The sequence below is a fragment of the Capra hircus genome, chromosome 2 (assembly GCF_001704415.2).
Source record: "Capra hircus breed San Clemente chromosome 2, ASM170441v1, whole genome shotgun sequence".
NCBI lineage: Eukaryota > Metazoa > Chordata > Mammalia > Artiodactyla > Bovidae > Capra > Capra hircus.
The window spans coordinates 2,649,416-2,665,181 of record NC_030809.1 but is presented as its reverse complement, the minus strand read 5'-3'; the positions used below and the strand labels follow the sequence as shown (position 1 = coordinate 2,665,181).

The following is a 15,766-nucleotide window of genomic DNA, read 5'->3' as shown; positions in this document are numbered from 1 at the left end:
ATCTCCAGTGATTTTGGAGCCCCCAAAAATAAAGTCTGACACTGTTTCCACTGTTTCCCCATCTATTTCCCATGAAGTGATGGGACCAGATGCCATGATCTTCATTTTCTGAATGTTGAGCTTTAAGCCAACTTTTTCACTCTCCTCTTTCACTTTCATCAAGAGGCTTTTTAGTTCCTCTTCGCTTTCTGCCATAAGGGTGGTATCATCTGCATATCTGAGGTTAGTGATATTTCTCCCGGCAATCTTGATTCCAGCTTGTGCTTCCTCCAGCCCAGCATTGCTCATGATGTACTCTGCATATAAGTTAAATAAACAAGGTGACAATATACAGCCTTGATGTACTCCTTTTCCTATTTGGAGCCAGTCTGTCGTTCCATGTCCAGTTCTAACTGTTGCTTCCTGACCTGCATATAGGTTTCTCAAGAGGCAGGTCAGGTGGTCTGGTATTTCCATCTCTTTCAGAATTTTCCACAGTGTACTGTGATCCACAGAGTCAAAGGCTTTGGCATAGTCAATAAAGCAGAAATAGATGTTTTTCTGGAACTCTCTTGCTTTTTCCAGGATCCCAGCAGATGTTGGCAATTTGATCTCTGGTTCCTCTGCCTTTTCTAAAACCAGCTTGAACATCTGGAAGTTCACGGTTCATGTATTGCTGAAACCTGGCTTGGAGCATTTTAAGCATTACTTTACTAGCGTGTGAGATGAGTGCATTTGTGCGGTAGTTTGAGCATTCTTTGGCATTGCCTTTCTTTGGGATTGGAATGAAAACTGACCTTTTCCAGTCCTGTGGCCACTGCTGAGTTTTCCAAATTTGCTAGCATATTGAGTGCAGCACTTTCACAGCATCGTCTTTCAGGATTTGAAATAGCTCAATTGGAATTCCATCACCTCCATTAGCTTTGTTCATAGTGATGCTTTCTAAGGCCCACTTGACTTCACATTCCAGGATGTCTGGCTCTAGGTGAGTGATCACACCATCATGATTATCTTGGTTGTGAAGATCTTTTTTGTACAGTTCTTTGGTGTATTCTTGCCACTTCTTTTTAATATCTTCTGCTTCTGTTAGATCCATACCATTTCTGTCCTTTATGGAGCCCATCTTTGCATGAAATATTCCCTTGGTATCTCTAATTTTCTTGAAGAGATCTCTAGTCTTTCCCCTTCTGTTGTTTTCCTCTATTTCTTTGCGTTGATCACTGAGGAAGGCTTTCTTATCTCTCCTTGCTATTCTTTGGAACTCTGCTTTCAGATGCTTATATCTTTCCTTTTCTCCTTTGCTTTTCACTTCTCTTCTTTTCACAGCTATTTGTAAGGCCTCCCCAGACAGCCATTTCTTTTCCATGAGGATGGTCTTGATCCCTGTCTCCTGTACAATGTCACAAACATCAGTCCATAGTTCATCAGGCACTCTATCTATCAGATCTAGGCCCTTAAATCTATTTCTCACTTCTAGTGTATAATCACAAGGCATTTGATTTATGTCATACCTGAATGATCTAGTGGTTTTCCCTAGTTTCTTCAATTTAAGTCTGAATTTGGCAATAAGGAGTTCATGATCTGAGCCACAGTCAGCTCCTGGTCTTGTTTTTGCTGACTGTATAGAGCTTCTCCATCTTTGGCTGCAAAGAATATAATCAATCTGATTTCAGTATTGACCATCTGGTGATGTCCATGTGTAGAGTCTTCTCTTGTGTTGTTGGAAGAGGGTGTTTGCTATGACCAGTGCGTTCTCTTGGCAAAACTCTATTAGCCTTTGCCCTGCTTCATTCCGTATTCCAAGGCCAAATTTGCCATTACTCCAGGTGTTTCTTGACTTCCTACTTTTGCATTCCAGTCCCCCATAATGAAAAGGACATCTTTTTTGAGTGTTAGTTCTAAAAGGTCTTGTAGGTCTTCATAGAACCATTCAACTTCAGCTTCTTCAGCGTTATTGGTTGGGGCACAGACTTGGATTACTGTGATATTGAATGGTTTGCCTTGGAAACGAACAGAGATCATTCTGTTGTTTTTGAGATTGCATCCAAGTACTGCATTTCAGACCCTTTCGTTGACCATGATGGCTACTCCATTTCTTCTAAGGGATTCCTGCCCACAGTAGTAGATATAATAATGGTCATCTGAGTTAAATTCACCCATTTCAGTCCATTTTAGTTCGCTGATTCCTAGAATGTCGACGTTTACTCTTGCCATCTCCTGTTTGACCACTTCCAATTCGCCTTGATTCATGGACCTAACATTCCAGGTTTCTATGCAATATTGCTCTTTACAGCGTCGGACCTTGCTTCTATCACCAGTCACATCCACAACTGGGTATTGTTTTTGCTTTGGCTCCATCCCTTCATTCTTTCTGGAGTTATTTCTCCACTGATCTCCAGTAACATAATGGGCACTTACCGGAAAGATGATGCTGTGAAAGTGCTGCACTCAATATGCTAGCAAATTTGGAAAACTCAGCAGTGGCCACAGGACTGGAAAAGGTCAGTTTTCATTCCAATCCCAAAGAAAGGCAATGCCAAAGAATGCTCAAACTACCGCACAATTGCACTCATCTCACACGCTAGTAAAGTAATGCTTAAAATGCTCCAAGCCAGGTTTCAGCAATACATGAACCGTGAACTTCCAGATGTTCAAGCTGGTTTTAGAAAAGGCAGAGGAACCAGAGATCAAATTGCCAACATCTGCTGGGATCCTGGAAAAAGCAAGAGAGTTCCAGAAAAACATCTATTTCTGCTTTATTGACTATGCCAAAGCCTTTGACTCTGTGGATCACAGTACACTGTGGAAAATTCTGAAAGAGATGGAAATACCAGACCACCTGACCTGCCTCTTGAGAAACCTATATGCAGGTCAGGAAGCAACAGTTAGAACTGGACATGGAACGACAGACTGGCTCCAAATAGGAAAAGGAGTACATCAAGGCTGTATATTGTCACCTTGTTTATTTAACTTATATGCAGAGTACATCATGAGCAATGCTGGGCTGGAGGAAGCACAAGCTGGAATCAAGATTGCCGGGAGAAATATCACTAACCTCAGATATGCAGATGATACCACCCTTATGGCAGAAAGCGAAGAGGAACTAAAAAGCCTCTTGATGAAAGTGAAAGAGGAGAGTGAAAAAGTTGGCTTAAAGCTCAACATTCAGAAAACGAAGATCATGGCATCTGGTCCCATCACTCCATGGGAAATAGATGGGGAAACAGTGGAAACAGTGTCAGACTTTATTTTTTGGGGCTCCAAAATCACTGGAGATGGTGACTGCAGCCATGAAATTAAAAGACGATTACTCCTTGGAAGAAAGTTATGACCAAGCTAGTTAGCATATTACAAAGCAGAGACATTACTTTGCCAACAAAGGTCCATCTAGTCAAGGCTATGATTTTTCCAGTGGTCATGTATGGATGTGAGAGTTGGACTGTGAATAAAGCTGAGCGCCAAAGAATTGATGCTTTTGAACTGTGGTGTTGGAGAAGACTCTTGAGAGTCCCTTGGACTGCAAGGAGATCCAGCCAGTCCATTCTAAAGGAGATCAGTGTTGGGTGTTCATTTGAAGGGCTGATGCTGAAGCTGAAACTCCAATATTTTGGCCACCTCATGCAAAGGGTTAACTCATTTTCAAAGACCCTGATGCTGGGAGGGATTGGGGGCAGGAGGAAAAGGGGACAACAGAGGATGAGATGGCTGGATGGCATCTCCGACTCAATGGACATGGGTTTGGGTAAACTCCGGGAGTTGGTGATGGACAGGGAGGCCTGGCGTGCTGTGATTCATGGGGTCACGAGGAGTTGGATACGACTGAGCGGCTGAACTGAACTGAACTGAACTGAGAACACTTTCAAATCTTTTTTTTTTTTTTTTTAACTTGAGGAGCCTCTTTTTCACATTTAGATGTTTATCTGGTAACTTCATACAGTGATTTAACAGAATTTCCAGGTTATAATGCTCTTTTCTCAGGGTATGACAATGTGAGTGTTTAGCCTTCATGTCTGGGGCCAGGAGCTAATAATTTGCTTTATAGGAGTTGGGAAATGCTTTATTCAACTCTTACATATGTTCTTTTTCAGATTCTTTTCTCTTGTAGGTTATTACAAAATACAGAGTATAGTTCCCTACATACTGCAGGTCATTTCCGATGATCTGTTTTATACACAGCAGTGTGCATATGTTAGTCCAAACTCCTAGTCTATCCCTCCCTGCCTTTCCCCTTTGGTAACCGTAAGTTACCAAAAGTACCATAAGGGTACATTTTCTCCCCTATAAGTGGTGCTGGTACAGTTCCTTGACTTTGAAGGCTTTGCAGTATCGGCTGTTCCCCTTAATGCTTTCTGCTGAAGTTATGGAGGCAATCCCTAGGTATCATGAATGCTTCTAACCAGCACATCAAAGCATCTGCACCTCACAAAAACAATTCTGTGGAGTCCTGCCCCAAGGCCACAGCTGTGAGGCCTTGTACCAAGGCCACAGATACGGAGGCCAGAAGGAAGGTCACGTCCGAAGCTGACTGAGCCCTTTGTAACTGTTGCCAAAAGACCCGCCTGATATCAGCAGCAGGCTTCCTGACCCCATATGAGGCAGAAGTGCCCACCCTATAGCTCTCAGACTCCGAACCACTGGAACACAGGATCAGTTCCTGGTCCAGAAAGAGTCCATATGCCAACCAAGCCCACGGGCGACAAGTACGGAGCCCACTGCTGAAGCCTGTGTGGCCTGGAGCCGCACGCTGCAGCGAGAGAAGTCACTGCAGAGAGAAGCCCCAGCGCCTCGGCGAAGAACAGCCCCACCTTCTGCAGCTAGCGAAAACCCAGCAACAAAGACCCAGCACAGCCAAGAGCGGACACAGGTCTTTAAAAAAGAACACATTAAAGAGGATAGTGTGTTTTGTTTTTAGTGTATTCAGCCTTGTACAACCATCACAATCAAATTTAAAGCATTTTCATCACCCCCAGAAGAAACATCACCTATTCAAGGCACATTAGTTTGAGTAAGCTCCGGGAGATGGTGGACAGGGGAGCCTGGTGTGCGTCCATGGGGTCGCAGAGAGTCGGACACAACTTCGCAACTGAACAACAGAAGAAACCTGTACTCATTCACAGTTAATCTCCAGTTGCTCCATTTTCATCACCCCCAAAGGAAACCTGTATTCCTCAGCAGTCAATCTCCAACCCATCTCTCAGCCCTAGGGAACCACAAGTCTAGTTTTTGTCTCTAACAGATTTCCCCATTCTAGACAGGCCACAAAAATCAGATCATACGAGCCCTTTTGGAACTGTCCTCTTTCACTCTGTGTATCACCTTCAGGGTTCTGTTAGGGAAATTAGAAGGGAGGTAGTCTTGTCCAGGCTTCAGAAGCAGGAGAGCAGGCCTCTGACTTGCTTCTGACCCGCATAGACACTGCAGGATTCTGTGCCCGCCTGCAAGCACAGCAAGTCAGGCAGCACTTTAGGTAAGAAGGGGAGGAGGTCTTGGAATCTCTGAAGCCCCTGAAGGCCCGTCCAAGCCCGTAAGTCTAAGAAGTCTTGCGACTCCCAAAGTGAAACAAACAGGATTGTGAAAGTAAAACCAGAGCTGCATTTTTGCATATCAGTTTGCGCCCTGGAATTATAAGCTGGAGCCGAAACTGCAACTTGAAGGCTCACCTATGGGATGGACACACTGCCTGGGACTCTTTCCCAGTCGAGACTCCATACGCTGTTAACAGGGGACTTTGCAGCACCGGTCAAGTTGGGATGTTGGTCAGCCCAATTTGGTGATATATGTAGAGTTACTTTCTTTACTGTTTCTACTTAATAACTGTATATTGAAATTAAGACAAATAATTATAACAAATCAAAATTGTTTCTGTGTAACAACTGATTTCTTTTGCTGACAAATCTTTTGAACTTAAAATGTAAGTAAAGCTTACAGAAAAACAGGTTCATCCATGTAATAGGTGTTTCATTACTTCATTGGCTGAATAATATTCCTTGGTATGGACATATCACTTTTAATTGATGCATTCATCAGTTGTTGGGCTTTTTGGACTGTTTCTGCTTTTAAGCTATTGTGAAATTCTTTCTGGACTCTCCACTCTGTCCCATCAGTCCCATCCTTATGCCAACCCATACTGATTTTTATCTCTGTAGCTTTGTAGTAAGCTTTGATATCAGGAACTGGAGGACTTTGCTCTGGCTGGTTTTGGCAATTCTCTATCCCTTGAATTTCAAATACGAATTTTAAAATAATTTTGTCAGTATCTGTAAGAAAAAATCTAGCAGGGTTTTGATAGAAATTGAATTGAATCTTCTTAGGTCAATTTCAGATTTTGTCGTCTTAAGCAACTCAGTTTTGGGGTGGCTTGTTGGGCAACAATGGCTGATCATACAAGCAGGGAGATTACCCCGTTTTGGGAAGCATTCATTGTGTCACGGGTGAAGACAAAGGGAAGTTCCAAATAATCAAACTATCTGCAGTGTCTCCTTCTAGATGGCAAGTAGGACCTTTCTTTGGACTCAGGAGCCTCTGATTGGTGGCTTCGGCTGCATTTCCAAGTTGAGCCCTGTCGTCACTTAAGAGACAGGTTCAGGAGCTGCCTGCTCCTGCTGCTTGGCTCACATCGCTCGCCCAGGGCGTGATGTTCTAACAGAAACAACCAGACCTGGGATTTCCTTTCTTCTCCAGCCTTGGGTGCCTCCTACTTGGAGCAGGGATTTGCTGAGGGAAACTGGGGTCCTGGCTGCCTAGGCCCACACTAACAGAGGGAGGCACAGCAGTAAAGCTAAGAATCTGTAGATGAGCAGACGCCAGCAGAATTCAGTTAAGCGTGAAGGCACTGCCTCTGTTTTCAGAGGGGTAGGCCTTCCAGTATGTGGGATCTTCAATTCCCAAGCAGGAATCGAACCTGCACCCTGCGCAGAGTCTTAACCACTGGACCTCCAGAAAAGTCCCACTTTTTCCCTTTTTTTAAAAGCCACTGATAAAATGACTGTGTGTTAAAATGCCCCGCAGCATCCTGGGGGGTTTTATCTTTCTTGGAAGGTTTTTGTCCAAATTATTCCCTTTCTGAGTATCCAGCGAGATAATTCGGACAGAAAATCCACCTCAGGGTGGACGGCCCTCTTTCCCTCTGTCATGTGGGAACGTGAGGGCCGCCTGCAGCCCCATCGAGAGGTCAGGCTGGGAGACCCCCTGCCGCCTCTGCCCCGGGGGCTCCAGCTCCTGGGTCCACCCCTCGGGCAGGAAGACGCAGGCAGGGAGGAGACGAGTCACAGCAGCTGAGAGAGACACCTGCGGGGCCCACTCAGTGACTGGGCCACAGGCAGGGCTAGCGCTGGCTTTATTCAGACGGGAAGCGCCCCAGAGGGGCTCAGCCCAAGGCGTTACACGTTGTGAAGGCACCTGGGAGGGAGGCAGGGGTCTAGAAAAATAACGCGTGGATCCAGACGATGGAGGACGACCACGAAATCAGCTTAAGGCAAAGGCCGGCCAGGGAGAGAGCAGGACAGGCGACGGAAGAGGGAGACACCTCCGGCGCCTGAGCCGGGCGGGGGCCTAGCGGAAGTAGCTGGGACAGTCGTGGGCGACCAGGCGCCAGGCCTGGTCAAAGGCCTGCACGACGGCCGGCTCCAGGGGCCCCTCCTCAGTGGCCGCCAAGTTCTCTTCCAGCTGCTCCAGGCTGGACATGCCCAGGATGACCGCGTCCCCGTGGGCGCCCTGCAAGGGGAGACGGCCGGACGTCACGCACTGATGCCCCACAGAGACCCCATCACACACACCCCCGCCCAGCCCCGCCCCTGCCAAGACCTGGGGTGGGGCAGGCTCTTTATACCCTGCGTAGTGAGAGAGTTAATTCTCAGGTAGGTTGATAAGAAGTCCAGGGTCCCCAAGGAAGAGAAAGGCGTCTGGGGCTCTCAAGAAGGAGAAAAGGGCAAACATTTTTTCCCTACATTCCTTAGTCTTAGTCACATAACACCTTAGTTTCTTTAAGCCCATAGCTAGTGATTATACAATAAAACAACCCATCTTAAGCTGTGTACTAAGGCCAAAGAACGCTCAAACTACCGTACAACTGCACTCATCTCACACACTAGGAAAGTAATGCTCAAAATGCTCCAAGCCAGGCTTCAGCAATACATGAACCGTGAAATTCCAGATGTTCAAGCAGGTCTTAGAAAAGGCAGAGGAACCAGAGATCAAATTGCCAACAACTGCTGGATCATTGAAAAAGCAAGAGAGTTCCAGAAAAGCATCTATTTCTGCTTTGTTGACTATGCCAAAGCCTTTGACTCTGTGGATCACAATACACTGTGGAAAATTCTGAAAGAGATGGGAATACCAGACCACCTGACCTGACCTGCCTCTTGAGAAATCTGTATGCAGGTCAGGAAGCAAGAGTTAGAACTGGACATGGAACAACAGACTGGTTCCAAATAGGAAAAGGAGTACGTCAAGGCTGTATATTGTCACCCTGCTTATTTAACTTATATGCAGAGTACATCATGAGAAACGCTGGGCTGGATGAAGCACAAGCTGGAATCAAGATTGCCAGGAGAAATATCAATAACCTCAGTTATGCAGATGATACCACCTTTATGGCAGAAAGTGAAGAAGAACTAAAGAGCCTCTTGATGAAAGTGAAAGAGGAGAGTGAAAAAGTTGGCTTAAAGCTCAACATTCAGAAAAGTAAGATCATGGCATCCGGTCCCATCACTTCATGGCAAATAGATGGGGAAACAGTGGCTGACTTTATTCTTTTGGGCTCCAAAATCACTGCAGACGGTGACTGCAGCCATGAAATGAAAAGACCCTTACTTTTGGAAGGAAAGTTATGACCAACCTAGACAGCATATTAAAAAGCAGAGACATTACTTTGCCAACAAAGGTCCGTCTAGTCAAGGCTATGGTTTTTCCTGTGGTCATGTATGGATGTGAGAGTTGGACTATAAAGAAAGCTGAGTGCTGAAGAATTGATGCTTTTGAACTGTGGTGTTGGAGAAGACTCCTGAGAATCCCTTGGACTGCAAGGAGATCCAACCAGTCCATTCTAAAGGAGATCAGCCCTGGGTGTTCATTGGAAGGAGTGCTGCTGAAGCTGAAGCTCCAATACTTTGGCCACCTGTTGCAAAGAAGTGACTCATTTGAAAAGACCCTGATGCTGGCAAAGATTGAAGGCAGAAGGAGAAGGGGACGACAGAGGATGAGATGGCTGGATGGCATCACCGATTCAGTGGATAGGAGTTTGGGTAAACTCCGGGAGTTGGTGATGGACAGGGAGGCCTAGTGTGCTGCAGTCCATGGTGTTGCAAAAAGTCGGGCACAACTGAGCGACTGAACTGAACTGAACTGAACTGAAGTGAAATCGCTCAGTCATGTCCAACTCTTTGTGACCCCATGGACTGTAGCCTAAATCATGCTGGCTCCTCAAAGAGAGCGGGGGCAGGGCTTCCAGGGATGGTGGGGGCGGGGGCAGGTTACCTGGAGCTGGGAATGGTGGTACATCCACCGCAGGGCGGCTGAGGTCATGCTGGGGGCGCTGGTGCCGTACGCAGCCTGCAGGGCCTTCTCCACCAGGGCGATGCCCTCGAAGTGGTGCTCCTTCCAGTAGCTGGACAGGTGGGGGCGGCAGCACGGGGTCAGGACCACGGGTCACACGGGGGCCACTGCCTGAGAGCAACCCAGGAAGCCCCCGCAGCACGGAGGGGCCAGGGTCCCCTCGGGCAGGGCGTCTCCTGCTTTTCTGGGCAACAGAGCCACCCAGGACGCTGGCTCCCTCACCAGAGACCTCAAGGATGTCTCTGCTCTTAAGAACGCAAACCCTGCCCTTACTTTACCTGGAGAAACAGGAAGCCAGGACGGGGGCACAGCCCGGCCCCAGGCCTCCTGTTCCTCCATCTGGGGCCCTGTCTTTCCCCCTTGGCAGGTGACCAGTTTTCTTAGGCATGAGTTATGACTTGGAAGGTGGGCCATAAGGCCCAGGGATCGGCATTCCTCACGGAGGTCCCAAGAAAACAAAACGAAGCCTTGCAGAGGGTTTCCTAATTCCTCCAGGAATCGAGAGAGCTAGGTCCAGGCAGCAAGGGAAGGCCCTGAAAGGAAAGCAGCCCCAGGGACGCCCCACTTTCAGACTATGGGGACCCCTCCCACTCTGCCCGTCCTGGCGCCGTCTGCCCCCAGCTCACCGATTCCTGTAGACCTCTGCCCAGTTGTTCCCAAAGAAGCGGCCCACGGGCTGTTTCCCGTCCTTGTCCTCATACTTGTACCTGCCGGTCAGCAGGCCTCCTGCGGGAAGGCTGCGGTCAGACCCCAGGCACTGCCCCAGAGCCCGTCTCGCTGGAAGTGGGGGTGATGGCGGGGAACCAGGACGGATGGAGGTCCTGGCAAACCCCTCCTCTTCCTAGACCTGGGGCCAGGCTTCTCCCGGGTCAGGAAGGGGCAGAACGGGGTCAGGAACGCCCTCCCACCCAGGGGAGCCTGTGCCCGCAGCCAGTACCAGCCAGAGGGTTGTAGGCGTAGAACCTCAGTCCAAAGCGCCGGAGGCAGGGCAGGAGCTCCGTCTCCACCTGCCGGGTGGTGGCGTTGTACATGCCCTGCAGGCAGAAGGGCCAGCTGAGCGGGGGCCCGGCCGGGGAGCCCCAGCCTGCTCTCAAAGTCTTCGGTCAAGACCCCCAGGACCCCAGCATGGTTTCCAAAGTCACTACTGGTGGACGGGGAGATGGGGCTGGGCCCCAGGAAGGGACGGCGGCCTGGCTCTGCCATCCCACACACATCCGCAGGCACCAGCCACGGGCTGGACCCCGAGCTCTCAAACACACGTGGACCTGGTGAGCTCTCTGCTTCAGGAGATGTCAGAGTCGAGTTAAAATCAAAGCAGAGTGGACGCTCCTGATGGTTCAGTGGTTAAGAATCCACCTTGCGATGCCAGGGGCACGGGTCTGATCCCTGGTAGGGCAACTAAGCCTGAGAGCCGCAACTGGAGAGTCCGTGGGCCGCAATGCGGGTCCTGTGTGACGCAGCTGAGACCCGAGGCAGCCAAACAAGCAAGCAAGCAAACAGGACAGATGAGCAAAGGTGGCTTCTGTGATCACGGCAGATTCTCAGAGATACTCACTCAATGCATAAAGCTGGGGTCTGGAGACTGGAGGACCCACTGGGCTGTCGGGAAAGCCTTCCAGAGGAAGAGGTATCTAAGTGACACCCCGGCACTCCTTCCAGGGAGAAGGGGGAGGCAAGTTTGGGCTGACTGCAGAGCCAGAAGCAGGCAGGAAGGGGGGCCAGGGCCTGAGGGCCCCAGGGGCCATCTACAGGCTGGGAGCAGGGGAGTGGGAGAGGGCGGGGGGCACAAGAGGACCTGGGATGGCAGGCGCCCTGGAGTCGGGCCTCTGCAGCCCCGGCCTCACCTGGTACACGGTGGGCAGGATCCAGCCGTTGCTCCTGCACAGGGTACAGATCTCAGCCACCTCCCAGGCGGCATAGTTGGAGAGGCCGAGCTCCACGAACTTGCCCTGCGGGGGAGAGGCCATGGTCAGACTCCCCCACAGCCCAGAAGGCCAGTCCCAGAGACTGGAACCCTGGGCGTGGGGTCCGTCCCCTGCTCTGCTCCGGGACTGCCCTGGAGCCTCTGCTCTCTGGGCACCAACAGGCCAGGATGGGGAGTGGGGGCCGCCCTCACCTCCTGGTGCAGCTGGTGGCAGGCGCGCAGCGTCTCTTCCACGGGGGTGCTGTGGTCTGGCAGGTGCAGGTAAAACAGGTCCACTCGGGGGCACTGCAGCCGCTGGAGGGACGTCTCCAGCTGGGACCGGAGGCTGTCAGGCTTCAGAGAGTTTTCTTCCAATGGATTGGCCTTGGTGGCAATTTTTACTTTGGGAGGAAAAAATAGAAGTTCAGGTCAACTTAGAAATCACTGGTGAGGATCTAGGGTTAATGGTTAAGCGGCAGGCCTGGGTTCATGCCTCAGCTCTGCCAATTCCAGCTATGACCTTGACCAAGTGATTCAACCTCTCTGAGCCCCACGCCAGTATTCTTGCCAGGAAAAACCAGGGACAGAGAAGCCTGGCAGGCTACAGTCCATGGGATCGCAGAGTCGGACATGACTGAGCACGCACATGCGTGTGTGCACACACACCACACAAACACAGGCAGAGTCTCAATTTTCTCAATTGTACATTGAGAGTGTCAATGGTACTGTCTAGCTGGGAGGCCCTGAGGATTGATCAGAACTTTGACACACTTGCTCATTATGAGCTGCTAATGTTATCACTACAGTGACTATTTACCAGACAGCTGGGTGTGGCATGCCTGGCACTTCAGGTTGGAAGAGGAATGCCAACTCTGGATCCCTGCCCTCAAGGACCCACAGTCTAAGGGGACACCACAGGGTAAGTGAGGTCAGGACACGCAGGAGTAGGGGGGAGGAGCCCTGAGAATTCAGGGAAGGCTTTCTAGGGCTTTGAATCTCCAAGAGGAGTCAAAGGCTACCCTGGGACAAGAACATGGCTTTGAGGAGTCATGCCTGCGATCCCACAGACCTAAAACACCAGGTCTGGGGGTACACGAGACGAGAGAAGGGGCCACAGACCAGAGAGATGCAAAGGGCCCTGAGGGCACCCCTTAGAATTTGACTTCAGGGGACCACAGGGCGACTCTAAACACTTCCAGCCAGCAAGTTAGGGGGTCGGCTTTGCAGTTTTGAACGATGACTCCAAATGAAACACAAAGAACCTCGGGCACAGGTCTGGAGACAGGGAAAATGGCAAGGAGACTGTGGCAGGAATTCAGGAAAGAGAAGCAAGAGGCCTCAACCGGGGCCCCAGGGGAGGATTATATTTCTGTCAGAGAAACATCCAACTGAGAAAAGGCCAGTGTTGTGCTACCTGTGTGACTCAGGAAGGAGTTAAATACCTTTCTCCCCATCCTCTTTAAGAATCAGATGAGCAAGCTAACGGCTGAGAAGAGAGCCCTTTCTGCGCTGTTTACTCCTGGAAAGTCACCTCAGTAGGCCAGACCCCTTGAGATGGGAGAGACCAGGTTGGAGGGCTGAAGGCCTACTCATTTGGAATTTTCCATTCCACCACCTCCTCCCCTTTGGCCCACACCCCTTCTTGACATTAACTTCAAATCTGAGATTTCAGAACTGTAGCCCAGCTGGTTCCAGCCTAAAGGAGGGAAGAGGAGATGCTGCAGAAGAAAAGTAATCAGAAATAAGACCAACGTAAATGCCTGTGGACAGATTAATGGATAAACAAGATGTGGTACGTATATACAATGGGATATTCCTCAGCCATCAGGAAAGAATGAAATGATGCCATTTACAACAACATCGAAGGACCTAGCAATTATCATACTAAGTAAAGTAAGTTAGAGAAAGACAAACATGATACTGCTTACATGTGGAATCTAAAAAAGATTATACAAATGATATATTTACAAAGCAGAAACAGACTCACGGACAGAAAACAAACTTATGGTTACCTAAGGGGGAAGGGGGTGATAAATTAGGAGTTTGGGATTAGCATATACAATCATATATAGAAAATAGGGCTTCCCAGGTGGCTCAGTGGTAAAGAATCCACCTGTCAATGCAGGAGATGTGGGGACACGGGTTTGATCCCTGGATCAGGAAGATCCCCTGGAAAAGGAAATGGCAACCCACTCCAGTATTCTCGCCAGGAAGATCCCAGGGGTAGAGGAAGGAGCCTGGCAGGCCTACAGTCCATGGGGCTGCAAAGAGTTGGACACAATTTAGTGATCGAGCAAGCAATATTTATAAAAATAGACAGCCAACAAGGACCTACTGTAAAGCAAAGGAACTATACTCAATATCATAATAATCTATGATGGAAAAGAATTTGAAATATATATATATATAACTAAATCCCTTTGCTGTACATCTGAAATTAACTCAACACTGTAAATCAACTATACTTCAATTAAAATTAAAAAAAAAAAAATAAGACCAGAGATGTCATGGCGAGGCCGCCAAGTGACCTAGAAAGAGTGCAGCTCTGAGCCCCATGCATTTCTCGTCTTGCTCCAGATCTACCATGCCGTGAATCATTTCTCCCTGAGACACCCCAGAGTGAAAGACGGCACAGGGTGCCAACGGCGTCTACTATTACCAGAACCACACGCCTACTAACAGTATCAGCCAGCGTTGCTGAGCCCTCACTATGTGCCTGCCCGGCACATTATAAGCACTGCAGATGGCATCAGACTGGTGGGGGACCTTCCCCTGGGCCCATACAATAAACCTCCGCTGGGCTCCACTGCCTGCTCCAATAACCTCAGCACTGCCAAACCTCATTGCCTTTGCACATTCACTGCTCACATCCACTGCCAGGAATGCCCTTTCTCCTCTTCTGGAAAAGTATCAGTTCAAGGTCTGATGTTCCCTTTTCTGAGCATTCTTCTTTGGCCCTTTCTGGGAAGGGGACCCTCTTCTGGGCTCCCCAGCTGTCTCTAGACTCTGAGCTCCCTGGATTGGGTGACTGTCAATTCCTCTTCTATGGCTTCGGACAGAGGCTGGCACAGATGCAGCAGTTAGACGGGGTACCTCCCCCACACCCTATCCCAGCTACTGCTGGTAGCTCCTGCTGCTCCCAGGCATGAAGTGGAAAAGTGAAAGTGTTAGGCACTCACTCCTGTCCCACTCTTTTGCCACCCCATGAACTGTAGCCTGCCAGGCTTCTCTGTCCATGGGGACTCTCCAGGTAGGAACACTGGAGTGGGTTGCCATGCCCTTCTCCAGGGAATCTTCCCGACCCAGGGATCGAACCCAGGTCTCTGCATTGCAAGCAAATTCTTTACCATCTGGGGCACCAGGGAAGCCCGGGTGAAGTGGGAGACACTGCGGACTGAACTGCCGGGCCAGGGCTCCAGGGAGGGGGCCGGGGCTCAGAGCAATGAGGAAACCGGTCCCCGCCGGTTCCAAAGACTGATCTGCAACGGTGCCAGGGAGTGCCAGGGCAATAAGGGCAGGACTCCTACAGATCGGACAGTACAGGGCACCTGCGGGGGAAGGGAAAGGGGGAAGGGGCTGCCCAGCGCCAAATTCCGTTTTCAGGGCCCCCTGAGAAGGGCTAGCCAAGTCGTTCCAGGCTCTGCCACGGTTGGGACGTTACCGAGAGGAAGGGAAAATGGGAGGAAAAGAGTCAAGACCAAATGTCTGACTGTCCGAGCTGATGTGCAAGGGCGCTGGGAAGCGGGAGTTTCACAGAGCTGCGGGGAGGCCTGGGGAGGGGGGCAAGGTGGACAAGGCGGTCGGTCCCGGCCGCGGCCAGTGCATGGCTCGGGGGCGGTCACGGTGCCGGGGTCCGGGGGGCCAGGCGTTACCTTTGCAGCCGCTGCCGCCCAGCCCGAGCCCCAGGCCGCCCAGGATGCTCTCGGACTGGCCGTCAGCATACACGAAGGCCGTGTCGATCTCGGTGTGGCCGCGCTCCAGGAAGGCGCGCACGGCCGCGGCGCTGCTGGGCACGTCCATGCGACGCCCCATTTCCATGGCGCCCAAGACGGTGGCAGGCCGGGTCGGGACACCCCGTGGGTACGACTGTGGCTGGGCCATGGCGAGAGGGTGGGCAAGGCAGGCGCCCCGAAGCCGAACGCACCCAGGGACAAAGCGGTGAGGGCGGGCGCTTTAAGGAGAGGTAGGCCCCGCCCACCTGACAGGGGGCGGAGCGAAGTGACGAGTGTAGCCCCGCCCCCTACCCGGGACCCCTAGGCAGGGGCCTTTCCTAAGGGTTGAAGATGACAGACTTTATCTTGGGGGGGCTCCAAAATCACTGCATATGGTGAC

General features: G+C 50.3%; 1 protein-coding gene across 2 annotated transcripts; it reads right to left on the bottom strand.

Moving 5' to 3' along the window:
• On the bottom strand, nucleotides 7,255-15,628 carry LOC106503221 (aflatoxin B1 aldehyde reductase member 3). 2 transcript variants are annotated; one of them, XM_018054792.1, is made up of 7 exons: nucleotides 15,307-15,624; nucleotides 11,648-11,835; nucleotides 11,376-11,480; nucleotides 10,469-10,565; nucleotides 10,158-10,257; nucleotides 9,454-9,583; nucleotides 7,255-7,692 (listed from the first exon to the last, which is right to left on the bottom strand). In XM_018054792.1, exons 1-7 carry the CDS (start codon nucleotides 15,533-15,535, stop codon nucleotides 7,531-7,533), a joined length of 1,011 nt encoding a protein of 336 aa, XP_017910281.1. In that variant the 5' UTR covers nucleotides 15,536-15,624; the 3' UTR covers nucleotides 7,255-7,530. The 2 variants fall into 2 exon arrangements, with proteins under 2 accessions (XP_017910281.1, XP_017910288.1); XM_018054799.1 differs by lacking the exons at nucleotides 7,255-7,692; nucleotides 9,454-9,583 and adding an exon at nucleotides 9,590-10,064 and having other exon boundaries at nucleotides 15,307-15,628.

Bases quoted from the DNA above. Each gene is read 5' to 3' on its own strand.
- LOC106503221 (XM_018054792.1), bottom strand. From the start codon at position 15,535: ATGGCCCAGCCACAGTCGTACCCACGGGGTGTCCCGACCCGGCCTGCC. The intron at 10,258-10,468 runs GTACTGGCTGCG...GCCTTCCCGCAG, and splicing joins CGCCTACAACCCTCTGGCTG to GAGGCCTGCTGACCGGCAGG. The intron at 9,584-10,157 runs GTGAGCTGGGGG...CCACCTGTCCAG, and splicing joins GCAGAGGTCTACAGGAATCG to CTACTGGAAGGAGCACCACT.